Source organism: Gavialis gangeticus, unplaced genomic scaffold, assembly GCF_001723915.1.
Source record: "Gavialis gangeticus isolate Ggan-Ray unplaced genomic scaffold, GavGan_comp1, whole genome shotgun sequence".
NCBI lineage: Eukaryota > Metazoa > Chordata > Crocodylia > Gavialidae > Gavialis > Gavialis gangeticus.
In genome coordinates this window covers 45,365,730-45,381,539 of record NW_017729033.1, presented here as the reverse complement: position 1 = coordinate 45,381,539, position 15,810 = coordinate 45,365,730, and the positions used below count along the sequence as shown (strand labels likewise).

Here is a 15,810-nt window from a genome sequence, read left to right as displayed (position 1 = left end):
TTGACAATCACCTTGCTGGGGGCATTTGACCCCAGGACTCTTTCCTGCCATGGCAGGGGGTCGGACTTAATGATCTGCTCAGGCCCCTTCCGACCCTACAACTATGAAACTATGTAACCTGCTTCCCTCCCAAAAGAAAGTTTTGTCTTTAAAATGCGCATACTGTAAACATGCAAATATAACCCTTTTATATTTTAGACAATATTTAAGCAATTGTATTTTATTTTTATATTCAGATAATTATGGCTGAAATTTTAGTTAATTCTACTTTCAGTTCTGCATTTTCATGGAATTAATAAAAGCAATGCAATACCTTTTGCTTAGATCCCAGCTGAATTTCCTTTCTTGGTTCTCAATGTACACTGAAGATAAAGGCAACTGAGCCAAGATTCTCTCCTTCCCCTCTTGTTCAGCATTTTCCTTTAGAACTACAGTTACAGTTTCATCATCATAAAAATGGGCATCTAAACAACTGTAGAACCTATAAAAAAAACTGATGTTGTGTTTAATTGTATTCCATCATGCCTTACAAAAAGTATAAATAGCTTTTTACCGTATTTACAGTTGGTGGCAGCAGGAGAGGTGGCAGCTGGATTGAAAGTAACATCCTGCCTTTAGAGTAAGCTGCCCTAATTTAACTCTCAAAAGTTTGCTGACTCCTGTTGCAGAATGTTCATTACATTTAATACTCTTTAATATACTTTAATATACAAAGATTTAGAGTTGGCTAGCCTATTGTTTAGTCAGCAATGTAATAGGCAGGTACAAAGCTTGTCCCTTCCTCCAAAAGGGCAGGAAACGCTTGAAGTTGCTAAAAGAGACATTGGTTGGTGGGCTCTGACAGCCACCATTATTATCCCTTCTTTGCTAGAAGGGTAAGTTGACCTGACATAGCTTTTCTGAGGGAAAAAAAGGATGGTCCTGGGTTGGAGCCCTCCATCAAAGTTTCTGTGCTGAATAAATTACTGTATTTTCCTGAATCCGAGAAGACTTTGAATTTAAAATAATCCCTCAATAGATTCTAGACTTAGAAAAGTATAAACTAGTTATAATTTTCCATGCCTAGAATCTAATTTTTGGAGGGTTGTCTGAAACATGTCCCGTCCCTGCCCTTTACCCACATTTCTGCTGCAGTGGAGAGGCAGGCAACATGGCGGGCAAGCATCCTTCCCCTTCCCTCTCTCCTCCCCCCTACCTGCTTCCCCACTTGCCCCACCACACTTCCACTGTTGTCCCTGGCTTATCTAGACACAGGGAAAGCCCCTGAGCTCCTCATGCCCTGCACTGCATGAAGCACCTGTATAGGGAGCCCAGCTCAGCTGGGGACAACAGGGTCAACACACACACATTATTACTTCCAGCTCCTGCTCCTGGCCCAGCTCCCTTCCTGACTCTGTGTGTCCCCCCTGCTGAGGGGAGCAGGGACTGGAAGGAGGAACATGTGCGACAATGCTGCAGTCCTCTGCTGAAGAAGGCATGGAGGGAGCCACAAGGCCACTCCTGCCCTGCACTGCATGGAGCAACTGTGCAGGGAGCCCAGCTTCAGGGAGCAGAAGTGGCTCTGGGGCTCCCCCCATGGCCAAATCAGCTGGGAGTTGGACTACTGTAGCTGGGAGCTGGGAGAACTGGTTGTACAGGGAGCCCAGCTGACCTGGGGACTGAAACAGTAACACGCAGATTCCTGCTTCCAATATCTGTTCTCTGCCAGTAAGTGAGTTGGGAGAGGAGCCAGAAGGGGAGCAGACACTGGAAGGAAGAACCTGAGTGCCACTGACACTGCCCCATGAACAGGCAGCTCCCCGGTTGGAGCCATCTGATACCTGATTCAAATATGAGGGCTGGTTTTCCTTATGTTGAATGGGGAAATAACTTGGTCTTGGAATTAAGTAAATACAGTATCATTGTCACCAGCATCACTACAAAATTCTGCAGTGCATTAGTAGACGATAAGATCTCATTTTGGCTTATTGTTTAAGTGTTCCATGCTTAGGCAAAAGCAGTTTCATTACGTTTCTATCTTGATAACTATAATAATTTCTTTAAGTACAAAATAACTCCATTCACTCTTGCAAGTTACTGCATGTAGGTGAAGCCCAGCAAAAAGATCTTCACTGACTTAATGGGATTGCAACTAAGAGAGGATCCCAAAGGCAACTTGCAGGATCAGAGGCAAAGTATAAATATGAAAAAAGAGCTATTAACAAGTAGAATAAACAAGACTTAAAAGAACCCGGGTGCAAGTTAACAAAGCTGCTACTTTCCAGACATACTAACCTTGATTCTGAGCTTTCATTTATACTGTTGTTCAAGAAGTTTCCAAACTCCACAGCAAGTAGCCCATTGTTAACAGACCTAAAGGGAAGAGGGGGGAAAAAACCTCATCTATGTGAATAGTTCCTAAAAACTCATACTAACATACTGGAAATTCAAAAACTTAAAGTGGCTGCTGGAAGAGACTATGCAGCCTGTTTAGATTTAGACAGAGAATCAGTGCATAAGGTACATCCAGTATTAAAGGAAATGGGTGCGGTGTGCAAGGGGAAGAAGCAAAGGACAGAGCCTCAGACAAACTTATACTAAAGGGCTTCACCTCAAAAACATAACTGATCTTACAAAACAATAATTCCTCTCTTACACCCCAACCTCAAATACTCTGAACCAAGCTCTGTTAGACTATGTATTTTCTCTTCGTAAATCAGCTGCTGAACAGGATTAGTAAAGCCTTACCATTTACCCAACAGCTCTAATGGAGTTGGGGTTGATCTTGGCAACATGAGAAAAAAGGACCAAAATTACAAAGTTATGCTGGAATCTTGGCATTTACTCTAAGGAATGAATAAGCATAATTTTATTAGTATAAATGAGTTCCTTTTTCAATGTGCTGAGTTCTATAACAATCATGAAAAGCCTTAACAATAATCACAAGCTACCTGGGGTTCACAAAACGAATACTTACTAAGGAAGATAAACCTATGCAATGGTTACCATTGTTGCTTATTGATGTGAAGGGGCAGCATATATTTAGCCATTTCCTTATCAAAGGAACCATTTCTTTATCATGACTGCAGTGCTGGTGAACTAGAACTCCTAATGGTACTAAGAACCCTCTCATCTTGCTCTTGTGGCCAGGATCAAATTGATTACCAGATTTGGGATCAGGATGGAATTTTCTGGCAGGTCAGGTCAGACTGGCAAAGATCACTCATGTGTTTCTGCCTTCTTTTGTAGCATGGGGAAGGTCCGCTTCCTAGCATCATTTGAACTTATTTTACATAACTCTTTCCATTCCAGTGAACTAGACATGAGAAACACCTTTGTTCCTCCTAGGTTTTTACTGGGTTTTTTCCAGCTGCAATGTATAAGAGCAGTTGAGTGGATGCTTTGAATAAATGGTTGCCTGCAAATGCAGGACTCCTTCTAGTCCCTTGTTTCTATGCAACTAAACTCAATACTGTGGCAATTAGTTATTTTTAGCATAATTGGATCTACATGGACCTGGCTGCAGTATCACAGTCCAGTCAGTTTCTTACCTAGAAGTATCTGTATGCCTCCTCAAAATGTAAATTTTCGAAATGGAACTTTCTGCCATGGTGAAGAGAACGTAATGTGTACTGGAGGATTTGTTATTCCACCTAAAATGTTAAATAATATTTAGATCAAATTCAATATTTTACAAATAGAATACAATAGGGAAAAGAAAAAAAAAAAAATCAGCAGTATACTTACAGGAAAGGTAATTTAAATAATTGAGGCACGGATTCCTCACTAAAAAGGAAAACCAAAACAAGTTAGAAGATAACAAGTTTTGTGCAAATAAAACCTAGCTATAATGTGAAAATATATACCTTTGAGACACTTTGTAGAGGGAAATGCAGATTACTTGATGTACTGACTTTCCAATCACATCCTAGAGCATATAATCAAAACATTACAAAAATACTGAAAAAAATTACTCAGCTACTCACATATAGTTTCTTTTATTATATTCTTCTCTTATTATAAAAAGGAAAAAACCCAGCCCAACCTCTAGTGAGATGTCTATATTACAAAAGCCATTATCACGTGACATTCCTGGTTTAAATTTAAGTGTACAAAGTAATATATTGTTCCTCAGGAAACAAAATTAATTGAATTAAAAATGGTTGTTGATCATTTATGATGCTCAGGAGATGCAAAGAACATAATAGGCAGAGAGACTTAACTACCTTTTCTGAATGCACCAGGGCAGACTGAAACACTAGAGAGGGGAAAGCTGCAATACTGCCATTTGTGGCTGTTTTGTGACTAAAAAAGGGACCTCAGCCTATGAGGCTAACAGTGTCCAAAGGGCTTAATTCACTTTTGTGTAAATGATCAGAATACCAACTATGGCTGGCCTCAAAAGACGCTTAATACTCTTTTCAGATCAGGACTTACAGCTGGTTTTTGTAGACACTGATCAATGATCCCCTCCATTTGCCTTTTGACGAAATGAAGCGATTTCTGGGGATAATAGGGAAACAGCAATGGGCTTTCTGCAAAAAAATCAGTTAATATTAGTAAAAGACATGTTCTTCACAAAGCTACAATTATATGAGTTTCCATTCCAGTCAGAGTACAATGTGCTGGTATATGGAACAGAATCCAGAAATCAGAACTTGAACTCTCTTTGCAGATCTCTTCCATGTCAGTTAATTCAAACAAAAAATTAGGATGTATAATGTCATCAAGCACACTGCTAAACAACAACAACAACAAAGGTTTCTTGTCTCTCACAGTATCTATTGTCTGGATACATTGGAATAATTTTCAGCTTGGATTTCCTTGTTTTCAGTTACCTTATGCTGCAGGAAGATATATTTAAAATGCATTCATTCCTAATTTTTGACATACATCTTACTACTTAAGAGTTTTATATAGACAGATTTTTTCCAGTAAAACCTTGGATAAATGCATTCTATATACAATGACCCTGCTATTGCTTTGCCACATAAATAATTGATATAGTTGCCATAAAGATATTAGTAAATCATGAATGATCAGAAAGTGGTCTGAGGGACAGTCTCGCTTATAATGTGAAAATTAGAATCCCTAATTTTTACCACCAATATAGTTAGTAGCTGATGTTCATCATAATGCAGCTCTGCCTAATGTATATAATAACGAGGATGAAGTAAATTTGGCCTAGGTGAAATTACAATGAAGCAGGTACCACACTGACTGAAAAACTATACTGAAGAAGCAGTTATCAGCGGTTCACTGGAATAATCAAAGACACCAATACAAAATTAGGAATATCTCACTAAACAACCACGAGGCAGAAAATGACCTGGGGGTATAGCTGATAGTGTACAGAATATAAGCCAGGCATATAATACTGTTGCAAAGAAGATAAGCGTATCATTCAGAGATAATTAGTGAGATGATCTCCTGTGCCTTGCATATGATAATTACCCTCAGTGCTGATGAGACCTCAGTTAGAGTGCCACATCCAATTTGGGGTTTCGTACTTTACAAAAAGATGTAGAAGTGCTACCTAAAAAGTTTGTAAACTCCTCTTTAGTGAAGGATTACAAATAAGTCAAACAAATACTTGTCAGGAATGGCCTAGTTCAGGGGTGATTTCATCGAGCCCGCAGGTACCCACCAATGAATTATACTCGGCATGCTTCACTACCACCTTAATGCATGGGAGGGCCCCAGCCAGTACACACAGTTTCCATCAGGGCTGCTGCTTCCACTGCTGCAGCCACCAGGGGACCTATTCAGCTTCCCTGGCCTCCAGCATCTCCTCCTTGTGTCCCAGCTGCAGCACTTGCTTGGGGAAGCAGGTAAGGAAGCTACAGCTGGGCAGAAGTACAGAGGCCAATACCCGTGCCCAGCAGGGCAGCAGAAGCATGGAGCTCAGGTGGCCAGAATGTGGGTGTGGGGTTTTTGGGGTATGAGAGAGGGTGTGTGGGGAGGGAGGGAGTGGAGACCACCCCACACACCCTGCCCATGGTGCACAGGCCCTGCTATGGGTGGTGGGCCCTTGGGGTGCTCAAGGCCCATGCAGGCATGGCCACCCAGTGGCAAATGGCTCCAGCCAGTCCCAGGAGCTGCACATGCCAGAAAGGAGCAGGGCCATGCAAGCCCACCTTTATCACACAGCACTCACCTGCAGCTCCCAGGACTCTCATGCCACTGGGGTGAAGCCTCATGTAATGGAGCTGGCAGCATGGCCCCAACTCCTTGCCACCACATGCAGCTGCTATGACTCCACTGGGAAGCAGGGAGCAGGTCTGCCTACCACTTCCAAAATAATAACCTTCCAAATGAAATAACTGTCCACCCCTGGTCTAGTTGCACACAAATCCTACCTCAGAATAATTTGCCCTGCATCTTGAGGCATCTTCCAGACCTATATATTCATTCTTTTTAAGTATAGGAAAAGAAATGTTCTAATCCATAGAGAAAACATGAAGCACACTATGGCTTAGCTCAATCAAAGGTTTCTTGACAATGCTGTAGAACAGTTTATATAGTTGTTCTTGTATGGAAACAAATAAGCCTTTATATTTTTTCCTACACAGACAGAGATTCAAAAACTGACACTGCATGTACTCATGCTTATACAAGTGTGATTTTAATTTTGTCAAGTTTGCAAACATATCTCCGATTCACAGCATAGGAACAGAACACAATACCTTTGAGATGTGTGCTATTTTTAAGAAAGTTAAACCACTGGTTTCCCTTTGTGTTAGGTGGTGAAACTAGGTCATCATCTTCATCTTTTAAGTACTGGAATCAGAGAATAAATTCATACCAAGAAGTTATTATCAAGATAACTAGGATTTATTCCCTGGATAAACGTCAAAATATTTTCACTTAATTAGTTTTGATTTTTTTAATAAAAAATAATTCATATTTTATGCTCCCTTTGTACAATGTCTAGATAATAAAATTTCTTCTAAATTCTTAATCGGGTTACTGTTGGTTTCTCAACGTCATGCTATCCAAACAAGTGTAACAAATCAAATATGATTGTAAATCTGCTCTATGCATCTACAATTTAAAATTCTAATACTACTGGCTTCATGATCTAAAGGCACTGTACAAGCAGATTTCAATTATATTTGACCATTTTTAGTTATAAAATTATTCCTGCCCCCGCCAACCCCAGCTTTTCTAAAGTACCATGGAGATGAGGAAAATAAAAAAACCCAGTCTTTCCTATAAGAGGTAGATCAGTTTTTCTCTTTGCAGATAGATGCGCATGAAGGAAAATTAAAGCACAGCACATATAGTTTCAATAACCACATTCTCTTATGAGTAGATCCCATCTTTTCTTGTCCATCTATCCCAGCTTGTGTTTACTCATATCCTTTGTGTTTCTTGTCTCAGTATATAATCCACTATTTTACCTGGCCAACTCTCTCAACATTGAAGTATTTTCCTTTACGATTATAGAGCTCTGGTGCCTGAAACAAATGTAAAGCCGAATTTTAAAATGCAAAAGTACTGACTTGACAATACTGTAGTCCATGAAATTAAATTTTAAAAATCCATATTTCTCAATATGATAAATAATGCAACTAGTCTTTCCAATTCAGTTATCAGCAGGAAAAACTAAAATTAGGTTGCATGTATAAAAACTTTCAGTAAACTAATATAACTTACCTCATTGAAGTGTTCAGTAAGAAAATCAGCAACAAATGTTATGTCTTTCTGAGTCATCTAGAAGAAATAAAATGGGAAAAATTAGACTACAAAATAAATTCAATTCAAAACATATATAATGTGCTTCAGCGTGAGAGCAATGTAGTAATTTTGCCATCTGGTTATGAATATAGAGAAGCAACAATTTCACTTAAGAAAAACTGAATTCTAAAAACAGTTACACATTAGTAAAAGCTTGTGTGATCTTTTATGAAAGAAGGAATTTCACAGACAGACAAACTATTAATAGATGGTTATATTCAAAAGCCTGGAGCCAAAAGAATATTTTTTCCATCCATTTTCAGAATCACGGTGAATTATTTTAAAGGCACTTTAAAGTGAATTTCTGCCAATAAAGTTTTGACTGGACACCAGTCCACTGGGAATTGAACTGGCCATTGTAGATGTGGGCCAGCAGTAAACGACAGGGTAGGAACCTTGTTATACTTTTGATACAATTTCCCTGTCACATGGAGCTTTACTTCATTTACTGCCATTTTCTGGGTTGCAATAAATATTCTACTTCAGCCAAAAGAGAACATACCTTACAATAATATACTTTCCTTTAAAAGCATTTTGCACTAGGGGACTTGCTTGGGTAAAAATATGTTTGTATCTGGCATATAAGGATTATTTACACCTATTTTATTTATCTGTATCTATTTATACATATTTAAATCAGATATGAGGATTGCTTATGAAAGCTCATTACTCTCTGAACTATTAGGTATTATAAGGTGCCACCCTGCCTTACTTTCTGCCTTATTAAACCATGGGAGCCCCTTGTGTGAAATCCTGGCCCAGGCAAACACACTGGAGTGAAAATTTTATTTCTAGTTTTGTGGGGACAATGTGTACTAGCGACACAGGGCCTAGAAACCTCTTCAGAAAGGAATGGACAGGACCGACTGTGACAGTGCTTGTGGAGCTGCTAAAAGTGACCACTGAAAAGCATGACATCAGCTCATCACTGGAGGGAAGGAAGCAGGTTATTACTGGAGAGTGGAACACAAAGTACATTCATCCAAGCCACTGAAAGACTGTCTATATAACCACCCCACCCATACTGTCACCAGACTTTAGTTACTAAACTTCAGAAAGAGAAGTGAGAATTTTTTTAATTCATTAAATATAAGTCTGAACATATATATTACTGTGAAAATGAAGGTACTTTATACACTAATTATTCCAAAAGGACAGCAAGGACATGATTATTAAATCTAAATACTAAAAAACCCAAAACCCACCCATGGCTTATTTTTGTTCCTATTTGCATTGTAGAATGGACCACCAGCAGAATTAAACTGATACAGAAATATTATAAAAATAGCTGATAAAAAATGCTGCTACCACCTTGTTCAGCTCTGGAAGCACATGGTCTTCTGACATCCTCAACATAGCTGGAAGGAAAATTAACAGTTTAACAACAACAACAAAGAAGGAAAGAAAAAAAAATATTTTTCCATATTTCATTTGCCTATTGCAAAATAGCAAGACCTAGATGATAGAGTGGAATTTTCTCTCATCAGAGGCACTATGGACTGGAGCCCAGGACTTGGAAAGATTTCTGTTTTAGTCTTATTTCTGCCTCTCACTTAAAATTGACTGTGGGGAATGGGGGGACGACTCACTTTCCCTTTACATCTCTATTGTCCCTTCTATAAAATGAAATAAAAATTTCTCATACAAAGATGTCATGAAATGTAATGATGGTTTGTAAAAAAGTATACAACTAGTCTAAAAACAGAGGTTTAACATATATCATTAGCTCTTGTGGACCAAAATATGAAAATATTAGAACACTGCATAGAAATAATGTTGTTACTGGGAATTAGAGAGTAAGACTTATTTTAGTTTAGTAAATCTGTCCAAGCAACATTTAAATAATGTATTCATTATAAAGCTAATGACACAGTAATACAGGGAAATCAGATACCTTTCATTACATTTCTGTAAACTGAAAGTAGCAATTAATTTCTTTTTGTTAAATGCTATATTTTGCTAAATATCTGCATTTCTGATGCTTGCATAGTAAAACTGGTAAAATGTCTTGTTTTCCTAAATAATTAAGAAAACAATTATAAAAAGTAAACAATGTAAAATGATTACATTGATTTCATGACCAGTGCACCAAAAAATACACAAAAATAAACTCTTAACTCCTATTTCTTTATGTTGTATCTTGGACTTCCTAGCTATAAGTTTAGTTGGCAGTAACAAGGAACCCTCACCCTGTTACTGGCACAGGGCTACAAAGCCAGCAGAACTGGCAAAGGCCCTGTAAGAGAAGGGATTTGGAGCCTGGAACCACCCTGTATTCAGGATAGCTAGTAGGCTGGGCTGGCCAGAAGAGGCAGAGCTCAGGGGATAAATAGGCCTACCCTCCAGTTGGAGCAGCAGTGGAGCCTTGAGCAGAGAGGGCAGAAGGCTCCCTGCCAGAGGGAGAGAAAGTGCAAATGGACACTAAGCAGCCCCAGAAGGCAGACTGAGTTTTGCTGCTGTTTTCCTTTTGTGTTTCTCACTGAGTTAGGTAGAAGGTCCATGGAGCAAAGCCCGGAGTAAAGACTGTGTTTGTTACCCTGAAGCAGAGGAAGAACTTTCCATTGGGATTTTTTCCTTTTCGTTTTGTATTGGAGAGCCAGAGGACCAAGAGTGACTGAGAGGAGGTGGACATTGCTTGCAAGGCAAGGAGTCATATAACAAGAGAGAAAGTGCATGTGCAACTGCAAGCACTTGAAAGAAACAAGAGAAGAAGAGAGTGAGAGATTTAACTCCTCTCAGGCTGGGGAACCTGAGGGCCAGAGTCCTACTGTGGAGCCTAATTCCCAGCTGTGCTGCTGCTACCAGAGAGCTGAGGCTGGATTGAGTGGGTCCAGGGCTGAAGGGAGCAGCTAGAGCACATCAGGCCCCAGCTGAGAGGGTAGGGCCTGGGCAAGTGTGCAATGGGAGGCTAAGCCACACAAGGGAAACCCTGCCACTTCAAAGGCTCCAGATGCTTCCTGCTTAATTGATTCCATCAAGGCATGGCAGGCGAGATAGAGGGCAGTGGGTGGATCAGATTGGAGAAGCTAGAGAAAGGAAGGGAGCAGGCTAGTTAATTGCTGGGATATATGGCCTCCACTCCACAAGGCTAGGCCTACCACACAGTTCCAGACTATCGATGTATTAAAACCTTCTCCCTGAGAACTTGATATCATTGGAGAAAAGTAGGAATGACAGGATAAAAAATAGTTAGATTATATTCCAAATTTTTGGAAAGTTTGCAATAATAATTGTATCTATACATAACTTGAGACCAAAAATAGTTCAAGTATGAAATATCTATGGCAAAATATTGCACAGTAGGCTGTTTATTGCCTTCAGTATATGTATATATGCTTAAATTTATGTGCACATGCAGGAGACCACTAAAAAGTAGTAAAACTAAGCATGTGCTTAACTTAACTTTGACTAAAGCATTTGCAAAATCAGCCAAAGTAAAGCTGGGAAGGAAAAGAAAGTGTTTTAATAGCAGTATCACTGAAGTTCAGTATCATGCATTTAGCACAAAGACAGAAGATGAGACCTTCATGTAGATGGGCTAAGAACTGACACTCAGGAAGCAAATCATAGCCATAGGTATGTTGATAGCCCTTGCCACAAACATATAAGGAAAAACACAGTGACTACCTCCTTTTCTGAGTTTCCAGTGGTGGCAGTATAGAAAATCATAACTGCAATAATTACAAATATATTTAGTTAACCTACTTTTGCCAGCATGATAATAAGTAAACACAGTTCATTTCATTGTTGCATTCAGGAGTGTCAATCTCACTTAGCCTCAGGGGCCAGATGAATGGCACATGACTGGCCCCACAAGCCAGACTAGGCCCATGGATCACTGCTCTGTTAATGTGCATGGCACTCACTCCGGCTGGTCCAGGACTTCATCACACACAGCACCTGTGCAGGCCTGGTTGGGAGTACACATACCATACAACACCCACTCTGTCCAGCCTGGGACACGCACTGCATGAGGAACCTGCCCTGGAGCACCCATGGGGGAGACTGAATGCAGCACAGATTCCAAACCAGCTAGAGTAGGCACTGTGTGCAGCACAGGGCTCAAACTGGCCAGAGTAGGCCCCGCATGTGGTGTCTGGGTCAATTCAAGACCCAGAGGCAGCACCAGGGGCCAGAAAATGGGGCTCGGTGGGCTGGATCTATCTAGCCCCTGAGCTATATCTTCAACACGCGTCTTAATTTTAAAGAGCCCACTTCAAGAGACTTATCACATGGAGTAATTAAAATATGCTAAACTTCTAACTCATGAGCAAATATTTTGAGATGCTAGGACAACACCAAACCAAGTTATTTAAAAACAGATGCAAAACATTTAGCATATAATTAAGCTTACCTACATAAAGCCATCGGAAAAATGCTTTGAAATTTTTCATGCTACTGTCTATAACTCTGTATGAAAAAAAGATAAAAAATTAGTTCTAAACAAAGAGCACAAGCAACTGCAGAATGAGTAGATGTTTCAACTTCAGTGTAAGCAGGACTCGCACCATTGCTTAGCTGGGACCAGACACAGGGCAGCCATGCAGTGGTGTGACTGGGATAGCAGGGTACTTTATGGCTCTTCCCAAACAACAAGTGTGCAGCCATGCATGTCAGGCATAGCTGGATATGTATTAGGATGGGGCATAAAGTTTCTCCGATCCCAATGGTGCCATTATTTTAACATGTACCAGGGGTCTGAAAAACCAAGTCCTAAAAGTCATCTCCAGTGAAATATCTACATTTAATGGAAACAGTTGACTTTAATCCCTCTATGCTTGTTCCCCTTTGCAAAATAGTGATAAAACCACACAATACCACACACAGGGAGGGCAATGAAAAACATGATTAATACATATGAAACATCCTTAATATACATTGATAACCACCATACAAAAGATCACAAGAAAATAAGCCAGTTTTCACTAATTGCCTGATTAGTGTATACTAAGACTTAGGCCTCAGAAAATGCTGAATAAATTGTATTAACTGAGTACCATCCATCCTGTACAGTAAGTGAGGAAGGGGTCCTGTAGAAAAAACAGTATGCGATTATGTACAATGGCTGTCCAGGCCACCCAAGGTATTCACAACTGTACCATGTGCCCAGGCGAGCACCCGCTTCCACTGCTACATCACACTGGCATAACAGCACGATCCCTCCCCCTGCTACAACATGAACCCACATGGGCTTCTCCCAAACTTACTACACAAGCACAATCCCAACCCCCAGCACGCAACCCCAAACTCACCCTTTGCACCTTCAACTCCTGTACCACTCTGCCTCCTGAGGCAAAAGCAGGAAGTGGCAACCAGAGGAGGGAAGGAGAAACCTGGAGACTCTGGCTACTATTGTACCTTAAGTAATGAGGGGAACAACAACTGCACAAGAGCCAAGAGGCTGCACATTAACTCCTCCCAGGCTTCATGGAGCCCACAAGCTGCCAGTTGCGCAACCCTGACTGAAGTTACATACTGAATAAGAAGGGTGCTTTAGCAGCTACCGGAGTAAATTTTTCTAATAAATAATTACATTTTTAGGAAAAAAATCTTTATTCAATTCAATTGTGCAATACATTATGATTAAAAAAACAAACTGGCTTGCAACTTTCCAGCTTAATACTTACTGAAGAAGCTCATTTGCTTTTAGGATGAAAGAACCAACAGCAGTAATAGCACCTATAAAGAGAACAACTGTTACTTTCAGTTTTTAACACTAACATCAGTATGGCAAGTAGTGAGCTAATTATTATACCTTCAATTCCCGCTGCATCTAATCCAAGCGACTCATATTTTTGTTTCCATAATGCCATTCCTTTCAGTTCACTTAAATGATATAACAAGGCCTCTGAACCACTATTAATGTGAGAGAGAAAAGCATAAAATTTCAGTCTATTCTTTGCACATAGATTTTTTTTTTTTAAATCAACTGTATCTAACTCTTATCTGGCACCTCTCTCATTTGTGTACCTCAAGCACTCTATTATTATTCCCATTTTACAGAGAAAAAAAAACTTTTTTGAACTCTACATGTTATCCATATTTTGAATATAACCTCTGGCATTAACCTTAATTACAGCATACATTAATTTTTTCTCATTAGACAATCATATAAACCAAGTTTTTCTTCCTTCACAGTCTTCCAGAAAGTAAGTTTTACTTTGGAACACCAGTGAAATGAGTTTAATTTGCAAATGATCATAGAAACATAATGCTGGAAGGGACCTCAGTAGGTCATCTAGTCCAACTCCCTGCTCAAAGCAGGATTATCTCTATCCAAACCATCCCATGTAAGTGCCTGCTTACACTATTCCAAAAACTACACATATCAACCTGTCACACTGCGCAAAAACATGAGCACCCTGACTTGTCACAGATAAAGCAGAGAGAGATTAGCTGTCAGTGTCCCCCACCACTACAGAGGAAGGCAAAAACCCTAACACAAACCATACTAATCTGGCTATGGGGTATAATTCAGCCCTGATCCCAAATATGATCTGATCATGAGCTACTCCATGCTGCCCAGCCAGGCAGGCAACAATGATACTGCCAAGTGACTGAGCGGATCAAGTTACTACAGGGCTCTGGGTACAGCAGTGAGGGGGAGAGGGTTTCATGTGGTGTTCTCCTTGATCCTCCTAGGCAAGGGGAAGGGCCTGGGAAGGAGTTGATGCATCCTGCATATCAATACCTGGCCACGCAGATAGTGTTGCCAGCAGGACTTTGGCTTCTTCAATTACTGGATGTTGTTCCAAGGATTGCTAAGAAGAGATAGGATCCACATGATGGAGGAGAAAGAGCATCTTTGTAAACAGGCTCACTAAACTGGTGAGGAGGGCTTTAAAACTAGGTTCACCAGGGGATGGACACCAAAGCCCCGAGGTAAGTGCCAAATCAGGTGACCTGGAGGAAGCACAAGCAAGGGGACAACAGGGGACGCATTCTTATTCTTCCTGAGAAAGTAGGACAATTGGCTAGTTACCTCAGGTGTCTGTATACAAAATACAAAGAACCTGGGAAACTAACAGGAAGAATCGGAAGTCTTCACATAGTCACAGAACTACGATGAGACTTGGTAGGATAGCTCACGTGACTGGAGCACTGTCATGGATGGATATACTATTCAGGAAGGACAGGCAGGAGAAAAGAGGATGAGTTGTTCTTTATGCAAAAGAGCTGTATGATTGCTCAGAGCTTCAGTATAAAACTGAGACAGGCCTGTTCAAAGTGTCTAGGTTGGGGTCAGAGGGGACAGCAACAAGTGTGATGTGGATGTGGTGGGTCTATGCTATCGACCACCAGACCAGGAGGATGAGGTGGATGATGTTTTCTTCGAACAGCTAGCAAAAGTTTTCCCGTCAGAGGCCCTGTTTCTCATGGGGGACTTGAAAATCACCCTGACATCTGCTAGGAGGGCAATAAGGTAGTGCACAAGCAATCCTGAAGAAGGATGTTTGTGTCTGAAAACTTGCAAAGAACTTTTTTCCAACTATTCAGTTGGTCTAATAAAAGATATCATGTCTACCCAAAGAACCTTGCCAAGCAATCCAGGAAGTTTTTTGAATGCTAGGGACAACTTCCTGGTGCAAATGTTGGGGAGGCCAACTAGGGGCAGTGCTCTTCTTGACCTGCTGCTTACAACCAGAGAATAATTGGTGAGGAATGTAGTTCAAGTAGGACAAGCACAAAATCCTACTCTTGGGACAGAACAATCCCATTCACTGGTACAGACTAGGGACTGACTGGCTAAGCAGGAGCTCTGCAGGAAAGGACTTAGGAGGTTGCAGTGGACAATAAGCTATGATCCAAAAGCATGACCTTGTTGCAAAGAAGGCTAACAGCATACTGGGCTGCATTAGCAGGAATACTGCCAGACTGAAGGAAGTGAGTATTCCCCTCTATTCAGCACTGGTGAGGCCACATATAAAGTACTACATCCAGTTTCGGGCTCACCACTACAGAAAGGATATGGACCAATTGGAAGACTTCAGCGGAGGGCAACAAAAATGGTTAGGGGGCTGCGGAACATGACTTATGAGAGGCTGAGGGAACTGAACTTAGTTAGTCTGGGAAAGAGAAGACAGTGGGGGG

At 40.6% G+C, this 15,810-nt stretch overlaps 1 protein-coding gene across 1 annotated transcript in view; it reads right to left on the bottom strand.

The window, feature by feature from the left end:
• The window catches only part of ANAPC4 (anaphase promoting complex subunit 4), a 54,442-nt gene that overhangs the window by 6,684 nt on the left and 31,948 nt on the right, over positions 1 to 15,810 (bottom strand). The window contains exons 14-26 of the mRNA XM_019526423.1: positions 13,475 to 13,575; positions 13,347 to 13,398; positions 12,074 to 12,129; positions 9,031 to 9,077; positions 7,639 to 7,695; positions 7,383 to 7,439; positions 6,666 to 6,759; positions 4,417 to 4,514; positions 3,846 to 3,907; positions 3,727 to 3,765; positions 3,531 to 3,632; positions 2,275 to 2,352; positions 314 to 481 (exon numbers count right to left, since the gene is read on the bottom strand). Of these exons, the coding sequence (XP_019381968.1) occupies positions 314 to 481; positions 2,275 to 2,352; positions 3,531 to 3,632; positions 3,727 to 3,765; positions 3,846 to 3,907; positions 4,417 to 4,514; positions 6,666 to 6,759; positions 7,383 to 7,439; positions 7,639 to 7,695; positions 9,031 to 9,077; positions 12,074 to 12,129; positions 13,347 to 13,398; positions 13,475 to 13,575 (1,011 nt within the window). The remainder of the gene's footprint in view (positions 1 to 313; positions 482 to 2,274; positions 2,353 to 3,530; positions 3,633 to 3,726; positions 3,766 to 3,845; positions 3,908 to 4,416; positions 4,515 to 6,665; positions 6,760 to 7,382; positions 7,440 to 7,638; positions 7,696 to 9,030; positions 9,078 to 12,073; positions 12,130 to 13,346; positions 13,399 to 13,474; positions 13,576 to 15,810) is intronic.